The 16262-nt window shown below is 36.7% G+C and overlaps 1 protein-coding gene across 2 annotated transcripts in view; it reads right to left on the bottom strand.

Moving 5' to 3' along the window:
• Window positions 1-16262, bottom strand: part of HIBCH (3-hydroxyisobutyryl-CoA hydrolase) — a 47799-nt gene that overhangs the window by 29751 nt on the left and 1786 nt on the right. Inside the window, exons 3-6 of one of the 2 annotated variants that reach the window (XM_068407343.1) lie at window positions 16050-16190; window positions 14528-14612; window positions 13590-13670; window positions 11478-11530 (exon numbers count right to left, since the gene is read on the bottom strand). In XM_068407343.1, the coding sequence (XP_068263444.1) occupies window positions 11478-11530; window positions 13590-13670; window positions 14528-14612; window positions 16050-16190 (360 nt within the window). The remainder of the gene's footprint in view (window positions 1-11477; window positions 11531-13589; window positions 13671-14527; window positions 14613-16049; window positions 16191-16262) is intronic. The other variant, XM_068407344.1, reaches the window with a different exon arrangement.

Here is a 16262-nt window from a genome sequence, read left to right on the forward strand (position 1 = left end):
CAATCCCACCTGGTGGACCACATGGAAGGCGTGGTGGCAGTTAAACACATGCCTCTGCAGCAGGGATTGCATGCCTGCAGTTTCACGTCCTACCTTTCCATATATGTTGGCTTCTCTAAGGCAAAAAGCAGCAGGTTGAAGTTTGGTCTCATGGTCCAGTCTGGCCTACAGACACTGCGGCTCAACAACCATGATGCAAATATAAAAACTTCTACCAAGAATTCCTTTTGATTACGCAGAATTTTCTGAAATAACTTATTTCCAGAATTAAGAATGTTTTCCTTGTTTCTTTTTCACTACCATATATTTCTAAGACTTACATTTACTAAGCCTACAAAACTTCCTGGTATCAACGGTCAGCTATGTCTGTTAAAAAAACACTCTTTCATGTCAGGGGAAGCAGAACTTTTTAGGGACACAAGACTTCTGCTGCAACAGAAAGAAAAGAGAAAATGTAAGAAGACTTAGATCTGAAAAGCCTGTAGCAAAAGTAATTAATTACTAGCGAATGAAACTGTTTCTAGTGTTAAATTTGAAAGCATTCTTTTATCCCCAATGTTGTTCCACAGTGTTTCCCTATACATAACTGGCCATGTATGTTCAGAAAAAGATAGTAAGTGTGTGTGTTTATTATTTCTAAAATTCTGAAAGACAAGCTCTGTCCCTTTGTCCCTCTGTATCACCTAAAAATGTAGCTACTGTGAGAAATCTGTACGTCTAACTCACCACATCTTAATGTCTGCAGGGAGGGCAGGCAAGTGGGAGGGAACCCGTTTCAGCAACTTGCATCAAGGCGTAACTAAGCTTTTAGGTTTTATCTTAAAACTGAAGAAAAACTTCTTGTTAAAGACAGGCACATGCAACAGAACTTCATTTAAACAGGGGCACAGTTATTTGGGATGACAGGAGCAAATTGAGGGGATTTTGTAATGATGTTCTATTTCTCAGGAAAAAGTGCTTAAAAAGTATAAGAGATGAAAATGAACTCAAAGAGAAAATGAGCATTCAAATTCTTTTGGAAATGAGAAAAATTAGCAGAAATATGAAAGGATGGTGAAGCTGGAAAAGATAATTCTCTTCAGAGCTTTTTTCCTTGATCTATAATAAAAGGAAGGAGGGGGAAATAATGACATAACTCTCAATATGAGACTGGGCATCTACATGAAGGCCTAGAACTAGCGAAAAATAGTGGAACTTCGAGCAAGAAAGAGCCTGATGTTGAACGGAAAGAACAAATCTGTGCAGAAGCCTCAAAAATCTCTGCAATGACAGTCAACAGTGCAGGGGTAGGAAAGCTTTCCATGAAGCCACAAATAAAACCTCCTTTAAACATACACAGGTTTCAGAAAAAAAAAATCTAGAAAGTACAGCTTAAAACTTCAACTTTAGTCTCAGAGCAGACAAGTGATGTTTGCTCTGTGATGTGACCTACATGTCATTACATTGTGCAGGAATACAAACTCTGTAATTCTAAAATACTAAGTGCAATACGATTGTATAATGCCAACACCTGCACAATGTATGTGCAAGAAGTCTGCCTTTCTTTTCTGGGTGTAAAATAGTGGCATCCATTCCTTTTCCAATTGTACATTAAACAACTCGGACATTGTCGATTTGGGAGGAGAGAGGAGTTTTACTTACTGCATCAGTACTGACCCATAATTTAAAATACTTCAAGACAGTCCTTTATGATAAGCCCGTCGGGGAATAACATCACATGCAAATCCTTGAACATTCAGTGGTTATTTTTTGTTGATGTCAAGAGCTGCTGATATTATAGTCCGATTAGCTACAAAATGAAGTGCACCATTTGTCCCCAGGATCATACGCAGGAGCTTAGCAGGCAGACCAACGTGCCAGATGGTAAATACACTGTAATATCAGCAAAGAGCGAATCCTTTCTTAGTATTGCCTCAGCATTGTTTGCAACAGCCTATATTACAAAAGCTAAGTGGTACACAAGTCAATCTCGCAAAGATTTGTTTCCAAGTACAACAAATAACTAGTTGCAAAATCTGTGTTCTATTTTACAGTAAAAGCTGCCTTCAGCTTTGAAGCACTGGCAAGGGGCCACAAGCTTCTGTGTGGTACATGTATATGAGCTTCCAGAGCGAGGGGGAGAGGAAGAGAGAGCACTGGAAAGCAGCTTATCTAGGTTTAGGATGACAATTACTTTTACTTCAGGGCAGATTTTAGAGCATAAACGGAAACAAAACCAAAGATGTTCAAGTTGCAGAGCACGATGACTGACAAGAGGCATGACATATTTATAAAAACGAAGAAAAAGAAGTCCCAAGAAGCACTGACATTTCTAAGTTTCAGTTTCCTAGCTGTAAAAAAGGGTTAAAGGGGTAATAATGTAGATTACAGTACAGAAGAGCTGTGCTATGTAAAATAATGATTTTTCATGAACTTTTATATACTGCAGTTAGTCACCCAAAGCGCGTATGTATATATTTATATTACTAATAAGCAGAAGTTCTATAGTTTGCAATAAAATTTGCACCACACATTAAACCATAAATGAATAGCTGTTTGTTCTGTGAGCAATATCTGTGTGCACTTCATGAATGCACATTCCTCTAATTACAAATTGTATCACAAGCAGGCAAAAAAGGTGAGATTTTACCACTATGGTTAATTCTAATGCTTCCTAGTTTTTGAATGTTAACCTCAAATGCTGCTATCTACACCTCTGTATAACAGCTATATGCACACAACTTACATGAATAAATCCTATAAGTAAATAAATAAAAAAAAACAGACGGAAAGACATATTACAATGTGGAGGGAAATGGGGAGCTTCCTCCCCCATTGTATTTTATATGTCTGAGGAATATCAGAAGACACCTAACAAAGTGAAACACTTATGTAGCAGCTGCAACTAATACAGCCTATAATATTTGTCTGGCTTCTTTTTCTGCAGGTTTTCTATTAACAGCTCATGGTTCAAGTGAGATCATGATGAAGTAAAGCAGTTGGTTGTCTTTACACTTCCCACCTGCCTCGTTCAGACTTCAGTCACTTCAGCTAAACATATGGAAATGCCAATATTCAACGGTTTACAAGATTTTAATTTTGGTTTTAGATACGGGCTCACAACTTTTATTTAAATACTTTTTTATGGAAAAGAATAGACAAACATCAGGTGTTATGTTCACAATGATTTTGTTTCACAAGTCTGCAAGAGAAAACAGCAATGCCAGGCAAGTTACTCAGAAGGAAATACTCTGTCTGCCTAAGTGTCCATACCCATAAATGGCACAGAGAGCGAGGGCAGACCCTTCTCTCCTGCTTTCACGTCGCTGGGAACTGGTTTTGGCAGTGGGCAGACTCAGGCTGTGGACCACTGAATCTTTGGGACGTTCCCTCCCTTTCCTCCTCCCACCTACTGCAGCAGTCCAGCTAGCTGTTAACTCAGAGGCTAACTCGTGAAGCCTGGGAATAAAGAATTTTATTTGTGTTTTGTTTTATCTGCAGCAGTAAGAAAGGTGTGTTTTTCCTTATGCTGCTTTGGTCCTGACTACAGAACATCAAGCAATCAAAAAACCAAATAATTCAATTTTACAAATATGTAATTTAAATTCAACATTGATGTTCACTTTTCTAAAACATATTTTGGAAGAAACAAGGAAAAAAATGTTATTTGAAAACATATGCCAGAAATTTTACATGTATGCTGGTAGTGAAAGGAACATTCCTAAAGAGTTACAGCCACACCATCGGAATAAAAATGGGACAGGATAAGGACAGCCATTGCTCAAGTCCAGCTCCTTTGAGTACTGGAATTCTCTTGACTAAAATGTATAACATACAAGCTGCTTATGACATCACTACCAATTTACTTGATACGAAATATTAATGTCATAAGAACTGTATACCAAATCCTGCTAAAGTGTAAGTTTAGACGTTTGTAACTATACTGCCAGAATCCCCATGGTACCTGTAGCAAGACTAACAACATTGTTCAGGAAAACATCATATTAATTTAGCTATTGAAAAGTGTTCACTGCAAATTACATTTCTAGTTTCAGTAAACTCTTAAACTTGTACTGTATACCTAAGTCCTCCTTTTCTTTGATGAATGTGGTCCAGATCTGTCAGAGCACTCATATATAGGCAATATGTTACATAAGGTAATATACAGACATGCTAATAAATAACCAATATATTAAGTAAACAAAATACTGACTGAACATCTTCCCCTTGAAAACATTTCAATTTAAGTAGTTTAGAAAAATGCAAGATGCAGCTGATATTTTGAATATTGAATTGGAAATCTTTTTAGTTTTTTTTCTATTAAAACAAGCATTAGAAAAAAATGTTACCGCTTAAATTACATGCAAGCAGTGCAAAGTGTAAAAATGCTCCTAAAAATACTTCTGAAAATCGACTTCACCTCTCCTTGTAAGAAATTCCTTTATTTTTGGAACTGGCCTTTTTTTCATATAATTCTTATTTCTGTGATTGAGAATGATTTCTATTAGAAATACAGATTCCTGAAAAAAGATGACAACTTCCTGTGATACCTTTGGAGGAAACTCCTCCACAGCTTTTGGCTATTTATTCCATGCAAGAACCTCAAACAACTAAGAAATAAGCAAATATGTTTTTTTCCACACAGGGCAACCATGGGAAGTAGGCCAATTCCTATTGTGACATGCCAATGTGCATTTTTGGGCAGGAAACATCCCTAAACACACACAAGAGCACAGGGGATTCATTTTTTTTTAACTATTTTCAAACACTGGTGATTGATTTCATTAGCACTTGCAGTTAATCTAATATTTTGCATGTTAGGCATTAACTTTCACCTGCTGAAGAACTTTGCTACCAAAAAAAGTTACACATCTGATGTAAATCTCTCAAGCACTTTCCCCATAGGTTTCAGGACATTATTATAAAGAGTTAACATTGGAAATATACAGAGCATTACTGAACAAACTTTTACGATTATAAAACCTTTTCAGAATGTTGTGAGGTAAAATTGCACAGGCTAAAATTTAAATAAAACACTGCAAACTCCCTCCAGAAAATTATTAATTAAAATTTTGACAAGTCTTTATTGATTAAAGCAGAGTAAAAGCTTGAAACAGAGGTGTGTTCCACTTTTTGCTGAAGAGGGTTAAAATGTCATCCTTCCCCAAAAGTCAAATTCTTCTTAAACCCTTACTAAGACAAATGGACTTTACATGATGCAACAGAGAATAATTACAGAGGACAGATGCAAACTTCAACTAAACAAATTTCTGCCTTAAAGACCTACATATCAGGTCCTGAGATCTGATTTACAAGCAAAGTCAGATTCCCCTAACAATGTCAGCCTCTGGAATTTTTTGCCGAAAATGAAGTGGCACTGACTTGAAAAAGAAGTAAAGCTAAATATTAGGTACTCAGTTCACTCTTCCACTGCAACATAAAAAGATGCAGTAATTCTGCATCTGTAGTCTAGAAGGAAAGCACGGTCAGATGCACAATAAAAGGAATATTTCCAAACCATAGAGTAGGTTCAGGAATTTGGCTCCATCTGTTTCTCTGGAACCCCTACATAACTCCCTGATTAAAATGATGTTGTCGCTCAGTAAGCAGCATTCTGAAAAAGCTTCATGGTTTAAACTGCGCTGTTTTTGATGCTTCCCCATACACAGCATAGTTTCCTCTCACAAACAAACTAGGGGAACATAGCCTATGATATCACTATGAAGTGGAGGGCACAATCATCTGAAAGTATACTAAGAGTCAGCAGCAGTTTGCAAGCAAACTGAGAGGGCACCCTAGCTGAGGTCATACAGAAGCCAATCGTTAATGAAGTTTTATTTGATATTTTCATGATCTGCTTGGATGATGAAATAACAAGGATTTCTATAATTTACAGATTACTTTTTGGGAAGGCAAACACTTTGAAGGACAAGATCAGCATTCAAACCATCTCACTCTAGAAATTAGATAGAAACTAACGAAATGAAAAGAACGACACTTAAGAAAGCAAAATCAAATGCAGAGGTTACAAGTATGTTTTCTATGGAACAAATGCCTAGACATTTTTCAGGGGTTTATAGCAACCACGAACTTAATACAAATAATAATGCAATGCTGTTGCAAAAAGAACTACTTAAGGTATCACGCTGCAGCAGAGTCTCTACCAGCAGGCACCAAAGGGCTGAAGCCTGCCCACTGCCTAGATTCAATACACCTGGGAAGCCTAATCAGCTTGATGGGGTGGAGCTATAAAAGGCAATGCCAGCTGATATGGCACTCAGGTTTTTTGAAGGAGGAAATGAGGGCTATTTTTTTTTTCTTTGTAGTCTTTGAGGAAAAGGGCAGCTCCACAAGACTGCCTCTTTGACAAACCAGTTCTGTTCAAGGAAGAAGACTTAAAAATTGGTAAAAGGTAAGTGATAAAGAAATGTACTGTGATGGAAGTTTATGTTATGCAAGGAGAAAAGAGTAATAGCTTTAAGAATAACTAGAAGTGGTGGCCTCCTTAGCGCCTCATGCTTTGAAAGGCTGCTATTTACATGAGCTATTTGTGACAGAACATCTCTGGTAATATATGGGGATTAATTATTCTGCTCTACTTGGTGCTGATGAGTCCTCCAGCTGAAATATTGTCTAGTCTCTGGTAATGAACTGTAAAGTACACAAACTGGAGAGATTCCAGAAGATTGCAAGAACACCAAGAGACTTACTCTATAGTAAAGGCTGAATAACTATCCTTATCCTTATTAAAGAGAGATTGCTGGGAACAAGGAATGCAAGTATCTCCAAATGTTCTTGGAGAGCTGTGACTAAGACAGGAATATATTGATTACACGTACTAAAGACTTAAATTAGACACTAGGGAATCTTAACTTGAAAAAATACCTAAGTACTTGGGTGGGATAGCTAGAAAAAAAAACAGAATTCTTTCTGTTATAGAAGGTCCTTCTCCACTGAGAAGAGAATAAAGCAGTCAGTACTGTGTACTGCTATCGCTCTCACAGACTGGGCCCTAGAATCTGAGGGAGTCAGGGATGGAAGTAAGGTTGGGTGACCTTTATCTCATTAACTCGCGAGCTATATTGAAGTTCCAACTTCACATTACTCTCCCTAAACATGAGGATTAGAAAATAGGATTCTTGGAATAACTCAAAGCATAGGGCTTTGCAAAGGATTTAAGAGAGCTGACAACTCTACCAAATTCCATTTCTGTACTGAAAATGTTCCACATTACTGTATTAATTTAAAATCTACTTGCCCCGTAGGAAGATGTTTTCTCATCCTAAAACTCAAAGCATTAATTGTTAAAGGAAGAAGTGTAACGTAATGGCATAACCTTTATAAATCTGTAACTTGCTGAAATAAAATTAGTAAATACACTCTGTAAGAGGTCAGACTAAAGGATTAAATCCTGTATTTAATTGTCCAAAGCCAAGAATTCCTATGTTTGAGCAACAGTCTTTACTCATCAGTACAAAAATAAGTATTTTAGGGCCTATTTTGGCCTTATTAACAATTAAACACATAAGCATTCAATAATATTGGACGATAGGCCTGAAACAGCAGCAAATTGCTTTTCACAAAGGATAGAAGTGAACTGTGAAACCGATGGCCACAGGCCTTTCTGAAGCTCAAGCCTACTTAATGTCTAAAAATACTAGATTAATAGAGGTGAGTATGATTACTGATGGTTATTTAGCACCGTGGTTCTGAAATAAAGCCTAGCTTAGGAAGCTAGAATATGAGACTAAGGAAGAGAGTACTTTGTACGTGCCATTGCAGATTCTTCCCTAAACTAAAGGCCTTTGGCTCCTGAAAATTATGTACTTCTGCTTTGGCAATATGCCACTCAAGTTTTAAGTATGCTTTACATAAATTTAGCCCAGCAACCTGGACCACATTCATTAACTTCCAAAGTCTATGCCCTGTATTTTTTTTTTTTTTTTTGCTGTCAAATATTCACCTTGAATTCTAAGCCCAATCACCCAAAAGCCACCACTCAAATCTGTCTAATGTACTTTATCTGGCTCTGAAACAGGTTTATTAATCCTTTTAGTCTGTTAGAGGGAGTATCTAACACGGTAACGTATTTTGTGCCAAAGCCCTATTTAAAAACATAGATTTGGACTGTGCTTATAAAGCCCACTTCTATTCATCTCCAAAGAACTCAGGAAAAGAGTTGGACTTTTCTAGAACCAAGAAGCCCAAGTTTAGGACCTCACTTATGGCCATATTTTTTTTTTAAGTATATTTACTCTGCATTTCTTGTCTACTGTTCAGGTATTTCATTTCAAGGAAATAAAAATCTATGGATTGAAGGCAACTAAAATAACTTGAATAGTAGTTTTTAGCAACATGAGAATACATGCCCAGTGTGCCCTTCAATAGTATATGCCCTTTAGCAGTAAATGTGGTATTTATAACTTGTTTTATAAATAAATTTATAACATTTTTTAGTAAAATGCAGTCATCTCTGGTTCATCAAACATACTTGTGACTTGAACCTACTGCTCTGAATAAGTACAAAAAGATGAAAAGATACATTTGTACCGAGTATCAATTTGTGATGAACTACAGGAGTACAGACAGGAAGGTGCAGCAAACAAGCCCCACAGCCCCATCTGTTGGCTAATTAAGCTCTCAAGAAAGCCATCTACCAGCCTCCAGCCAACAATGCTGAAGTGGAACCAGTTCATTTTTTTCATACAATTCCAAGTTTTACCATTGCAAATCTGTGATATCTGTACATCAGTAGCAACTTTCACAACCTAAGCACGTAATAACTGAGTTTCTAATACGCTGTTTGATTTTTAATTTAGTTTAAAATAGAACAACAGAGCACTCCCATATGCACAGTGCTGCTTTTTTGAGCAAGGTTGAGACTGACCTGCTTGCATTTTCATTCATAGGCAAATGGTCTGTAGTGAAATTGCAGTGTTTAAGAGGTGTCCCATGATTTTTAAGCCCTTGCTTCTAAAGCTAAGGACTTGAATGTAATTTTTTTTAAAAGGCATTTACTGTGGTTTGTATGTGACAAATGTTTCTAGCTCCCACTCATAGGGACTAAGATAGCCAGATCTTGAGCATAGAAAATAGATGAAATATGACCTGATTGCATTAAAAACATAGATCCTAGCATCTGAGTGATTAAAAACAAAGCACTTAATTATACCATGAATAGAATAACTCCTTTGTATGAATGCAGTTGTGCTGAATAATTACAGTAGGACAAAGTACTTCCAAACAGCAAGCAGAACAAGATGCAGAACAAGATAACAGTATGATCATGACAAGTTCAAGGGCTGTTCTAGTGGTTTTAATCTGTAAAACCCCACTGCAGTGAACCTATTTGTACTACAATAGAAAACAGCTGCTGCAAGCCTTAAATTTGGTTAATGTCAGTTGTGATGGAGCTCCCAGTGCTGAAAATGGTGAGAGAAGAGGGAGGCAGAAAGATGGGAGCTAACACACTTTTCCTACACAAGCATTGGTCCATTTAGAGGAATCAAAACAAATCTTAGAGACAGGGGAGGGGTGGTTGAAAGGAAAAGCATAGAAGGCAACTCAAAAGTAACACAAAACATACACAAAAATCAATCGGTGTTGAGAAATACTACTGCTAACCACCTTTGTTGAATTAACAGTAGGTACTGACATGTATGGCAAATGAGTGAGGAAAAAGTGTGTTGATGAAAATGTGCTCCTGTAGGAAGGCCATTATCTTGGAGTAAACTGCAGCTGTACTAACAAGTGCAAATTACATAGCACTCAAGGTTAAAACAAAGTTTAGAAGCAGTCTGGAACTTGAGACCTACCTGCTTTTTCCCCTTAGGCTGCATACTTGCTCAACCAAAACCTAGTCCCCTACCCACAAATGAAGGTAACTGCTGAGTATCATCAAACTGAGGATAAGCAAGTAGGTTGTCATTCAAACTCTAATGGCAGTTAAACTCTGTCAAGGTCCCACTGAAATTTGGGTACCCTATACCATTTTGGATACCATGTGTGTATCCAACTAAAGTTTCAGACTGACTGCTGCCTTTTAAAAGAAAGGGAACTAATAACAATTCTTAGTAATGCAGGATCATCTGACTCCATTATGCTCTTTTCAGTCCAAAAAAATACTTTCCTTTCAAAGGATAAAATTCTGTTCTGCTTAGGACACAATCATAATGAGCAATCTATAGGACCTCTAAAAAGACATCAGCTGCTGGGCAGTTTTCCTCTTTCATAGCTATCCGTGCTGTTATTCAAAACTCCATAAAATAAATGGACACCCTATCTCTTATCCACAAATTTTCAGGTTCCCTATGTTCAACAAAAAACTTTTTCTGAAAGAAGAGTTACAAGACTAGTCTCATTTATGCTAGAAACAATTTATGTATACTAGATTGGGGGGAAAAAATGGCTGTCTGCCTGAGATCTTTGGGGCTTGGTAGCAGAGAAGCAAAGGGGAAGAGAGCTATTGCATGTTTAGGTCACAAGCTGAAAAGACCACAACCAAAATAGACGAAATGAATGTGTAAGGAAAGATGGAAAGGGAAGAGTCATGACAGGTGATGGATCATGTAGTGTTCTACTTCTTGCATCCTGTCTTTGACAACCTTATCTTTAATAGACTGCACACCCATATCATACTGACGTGCAAGAAAACAATATAAATCTAAGTGACAATATGGCAGATGGACTTCATTGTCAAACTCGTTGTTCAAAATAACTTAAGATCATTGTATTTGACTCCCTGCTATGATGCAAATATATCCAACATGTCAAACTGAGGAGAACAGCGTTTTAGCATGTAGAAAAGCATGGTATTGCCCTTTTAGCTACCTACTCATGGTGTTCAGAGCCAACAATCACCGAAACAATATTAGCACTGAGTATAACTAGCAATGTGATGGAGTCTTGTCCATGCTGCTTTAGTAATAAAGTGCGGCCTTGTGGGGGTGGGGGGAATCAGGATCTTATAACTCATGTTTTAGGAGTACGGCGGAGGTGAGAAAGTAGATGCATTTCCAGATTATTTGTTGGAAAAATACAGAAAGGATGTTATGAATGTCTGTTAAAGTATAGCTTAGAATGACATTTTTCCAATTTTTCAGAGTTCTTTTAATTGTATTTTTATGTAGTTCTATTTTTTAATACCCTTTGAGTTGAAAATTCTTCTCAGCTTTTGTATGATCTAGAAACTCACACTTCAGTATTCTGAAAATCTTTGTGAGGACTGTTTTCTACAATGACAGGATTCTGCTCTGTTTCTCAACACAATTGCCAGATCCTCAGAGAAAGCAGTTGCACTAGCTATCAAAGAACAGCAGAAGCACTAGAAGAGCAGCAATCTAACTGACAAGCAAGAGACAAAGGTTCAGATTATGATGTTTGTTCTTGAATTTAAATGTTTGAAATGCCTTATGTGCACTTCATTTGACTCAAGTACAGAATATTACGTTACTCTAAAACAAATTATATCAGATATCACACCAAGGTACTTAACTTACCCCTCCCATTGTAACACCATCGATAAGTGCCACATATGGCTTCTTGCAAGTGCCTGTAAAAAATGTAAAAAAAAATTGTACATTTTTTTCAAGAGTGGACCTGTGACTAACTATACATGACACATTTCCCCATGTCTGTCTTCAGCAAGAGCAACAGAAAATAAATGGTAAATTAAACAGTAAAATATCAACTTATAATGAAGGTACTTCATGTAATTCTTAAGCAATGAAAAGAAACACCAGTTACTGACTTACTGCATGCTGAGTGTTGTAAGAGAACATTATGCAACTGTCAAATGTCAGGTTGCTTGCTATGTGAGTAGCTGACAATGTAGCCACATCTGGTTGCTATAAATAGCTTTGTAGGATGCTGGGACACAACAGCTTTCCTTTCACCCCATCTTATAGCCAGGATTAACAGCACAGAGCGTGTACCAGCACTCCAGTATTTTACTGCAAAGCCAGATGCATTGGTAGGTTTCAGCCAAAATGTGACTATAAACTACTGCAATGCAAACATGTTCTGTCTTGCCAACTGTGTTGTACGTTACAACCCAGAATGCGGCACAAGCAGGTCAAGATGATAACGTCCTAAGTAACACGGTTTTATCTGTTAACTTTATCTGCTGGGGCCTTTAGGAGGCATGAAAATAAAGACCTGATGCTTTCAATAATCATTCACAGAAAGATTCATAAGTTCATTGTGAATGAAACCGTTGCCTCCTATTCAGTGCTTTCAAGTCAGACTGCTGATACATCTGCTGCAACTATGTTGCTTGCTTTTCTGCAGCAACTATAGATCCTTGTTTAAGAAAAAAAAAAAAGTATTTTAAAAGGCCCTTCAATCCTTCAAATTAGTAGTTAAAGATGCAGTTCTGTTATATTTTCTAACTTTGTTCTTACATGAATATACAAGCTAATGCATGGGCTCTAGATGCTAGTCTTTTCAAGTAGATTTCCATAGAAGCATGGCTTTCCAATAGCAAATGCTGTGAAAGCAGCTCCCCTGTGTATTTTTAAGCTGTAAAACAGAAGATATAAACAAATCTTTTTGGCAGAAATCTCAGTCTTAAAGGAATACACTCATATCAGTTATCAAAAATCTAGGTTTTGTAATTACATGCATTATAGACATAGAACACCCCAATAACTTTAAAAAACCCAAACTTTTAAAGTATGTACCCTTGCAATATTTAAATAGACTAGAATAGTCAGTTGGAAGGGACCTACAACAATCATCTAGTCCAACTGCCATGATAATACTAGTTTTTCCCAAGTACATGAAGCCTTAAACTCTTTTTCTTGATGAAGGCAAGAAAGGTACGTGACAAACATGCTAAAACTGGAAACTGTCAAACGAAGTAAAAATAACTTTTCAGAAATGACTCTAGTAACTCTATGCTCTTCTGTCAACCTAAGTTGATATACAGCATGTTCACCTCTCCTCCTGTAGTGACTAATACTGGATACAATGTTTAAAAAGTCAAACTATATTCAATCAAAGTATGTTTGGAGAAGTTTCTTCTCACCAAAACATTCAACTCTTGACTTTCACCCTAAAGAATATCCTTTACTCCAGTAAACTTTACCCAGTGTCTTTGCTGTTAGTTATTTTAGGACCATATACTCCGAGGTTCTTTGCAAGAAACTAAGGCAGTTAACTCCTAGCTTGACTATTCATTTATGCAGTTTATTTAAATGGAAGGCTTTAACATAATTTGATCTTCTGCTTTCTGACTGAATATTAATAATTTTCCGTGCATCTATTTTTATCTCGGGTCTCCTTTGAAGTAGATCAATGATACTTAGTGCAGAACTGCACTACCTGCATCTAAGACTTAATTCATCCATAGCACAAATATAACTACCCAGAACAATGGGATGGGATAAGGTAGCTATCATAATAGTTTAAACAAAAGAAACAAATTCTGCATGCAAGGTATTAAAATGAGATATGTTACACTACTGTTATTGAAGTTGGTAAAAAACTTCAAACTACTACTTCTATTATGTTATTGCAATCTTTTATAGATTAGCAAAGAGAGAGAGAATTTACATTCAAAGTCACTGTTATGAAAACTGTACTGCTTCAGAATTTGCTGTTAAACATACCAATGGCATTGTTCAGCCTATATTCTTCTCTGAAGAAAACTTGTGTCAGTCTATCTCCAACTTTTCCTGCATCTGTGATGACTTAAAAGAAATAAAAATTCTACAGATAACTGTAAGTTTAATAGAAAATACAATAACAAGTAAAAAAATTATCACATGATAATAGTTTTTTTCCTTCACCAATCAAACAGTAACTTAATCCTGCTTTATTTTATTTGAGAAAATTTGCTCAAACTTAAATATGAATGTAAAGTTTCAAATTTGAGTCAATTGTGTTATGCTGGAGACTCACATGCTTCTTGTGAGAGTGCAGTCCATTTTCATATCAATATATAGAACAGCCACTTAAAACTGATTATACTGAAGACTGAATATTAAAAATGAGAAACCAATTAGAGCAGGGCATAATTTACAATAACCTGTGCTGCTTGTTTACCTAAAATCTAAAACAACTGCTAATTTTCACAGTTTGGAGACTTCCTACAGTTCATACTTACAAAATAATCACAGATATATTGATTGCCATTGTCAGCTCTGTATCTAGCCATCTCCAAGTCTAGCATCAGACATAAATTATCCAATAGTAACAGAGCTACCTATCAGGACCCTTCAAACTTCTTGTAAAGAAGCTGTCAATAATGAAAATCTGAGAAGGCAGAGACAAGAATCCTCTCTTCCCAGGAATGACTGGCTACTATTACCAGTTATTAATAAAAAAACCCAGTTTTTACTCTTTTATACAATGTTCCAATAGCTGTCTCTTGACAAATAACTCAAATAGCATCTGCACATCAAGATGTTACAAGTCGGCGCAACTTTCCTCTCTTAACATTGTGCAGCAAGCCTCCATTTACCCGAATCACAGTAACTAAAGGAAATCAATGCAAAGTAGTAATTGGCAAAGATATGTCAAATGTTTAAGTGACTACAGTCCTTACCTTTGATGTCACCGCCAGCACAGAAAGCTTTTCCTCCAGTTCCCTTTATAATTATTAGAAAAGTTTCAGGATCTTGCTCCCAAGACTAAAAGAAGTAAATGTTTCCACGTAAGATTAAAATCTGTGCAAAAAATGCTTTCTCTGTATACTGTCTATAATTCTTATTTTTTTCAAAAAGCAAATCAAACCATACTTAAAATAGTTTGTCTTATACTGAAGTCTGAGAGCTAAATGTCTTTCTACCACTCCTGTGTCCTACTCAGTCTTGACATCAGAGACCAGCAGAGCTGCCTCAAGTATTTCAGAAAAACGCCTGTGTGGAGCTCCCAAACTCTGAAGAAAGGCAGCACTCCCTAAAACAGGGTCCGACATAAATCTCAATGGGTACGCAACGCTGGGGCAGAAAGCTGGGAATGTGGAAGATATAATAACAATGTTTCAGGCCAAATAATGAAAGTTGTGTAAATCTAAGATGCACGGCAAGGAAAAGAGTATTTAAATTGTTTATGGATTTTGTCAAAATGACTGCAATCAATGCTAATCAAGGACTGGATCAAATCAATTTGTGCACAGATGTACACTGGTACAAAGACTATGGGGGGGCACTTCTGAATGAAATACACAGGTACAAGATTTCAGCAGTGGTGCAACCATATGGAGAAAAAGATGCCTTTTATGGGCTTTTCTGCCCCCTTAAACTATGCTTATATATCCCTTATTCAAGTAAGTGTACCCAGATAAGAGACAAGACATTTCTGTATACCAGCAACTGTACTTAAAATTATGTCACCTTTTAAAGTTGTGCTTCACACACAGTACTCAGCACTATAGATTAAGTATTTTTTTCTTTAAAGAATGCATAAATTTGCAACACAACTGTCTACCAAAATATCAAAAGGTGGGCAACGATCCAACAAATACTGGTATCTAATAAGTTTGACTTTGTGCATATAATAAGTAATATCATTAAATTAAAAAGGAGTATTTGCGTGCTTAAAATTTCACATTACTTCACTAGCTTGAAGAAACAGTGCCTGTAAATCTGTACAGTTCTTCTTTAAGGAATGACACTGACAGCACCTTGCTTCCTCATGACTTGTACCTTTTATTTCAGCCAAGCAGCCTCGCCACAAAACATGCACCCAATCAAGAGGCAACCCACTGTATAGCTTGGAATCCGTGCATGCTGACTGACCAGCTGGGTGTTGTCAAAAAGAACATATAAACTCTGAGCACTGCTTGCTTTTAATTCAGTCCTGGTTTTAATATGAGTTTCTCTTACCTATCTAGATGCTAAATTTAACTTTATCTGACAGCTTGTTTCTTAGAAAGAGGAGGAGACATGTCAAACGTGCTTGAAACTCTCTGTTCTTTCCCGTCTTATAAATGTGAGCTCATTGGCCAATGCACTCACACAGACTTTCATTCTTTAAATCAGTACACTGAGAAGTGTCAGACTGAATTTTAACACTGGTTTCAGATAATGCATGCATAGTGGATGGGTAGAAGCGGAGATACTAACCTTTATCTGTGAATAAATCTGTCGGATCATAGAAAGATTTATTGCATTGAGAACCTTGGGTCTATTCAAAGTTATTATTCCTGCACCTCCTCTCTTTTCCAGCAACACTTCAGCTGTTGAATCTGTATGCTTAGACATCTTCTGTACATGCAGAAAAAAATAAAGAATGCAGATGTCAGTATCATCTAAATGTGATACCTTAGGGTAACATAC

Source organism: Nyctibius grandis, chromosome 9 (assembly GCF_013368605.1).
Source record: "Nyctibius grandis isolate bNycGra1 chromosome 9, bNycGra1.pri, whole genome shotgun sequence".
Taxonomy (NCBI): Eukaryota; Metazoa; Chordata; class Aves; order Nyctibiiformes; family Nyctibiidae; genus Nyctibius; species Nyctibius grandis.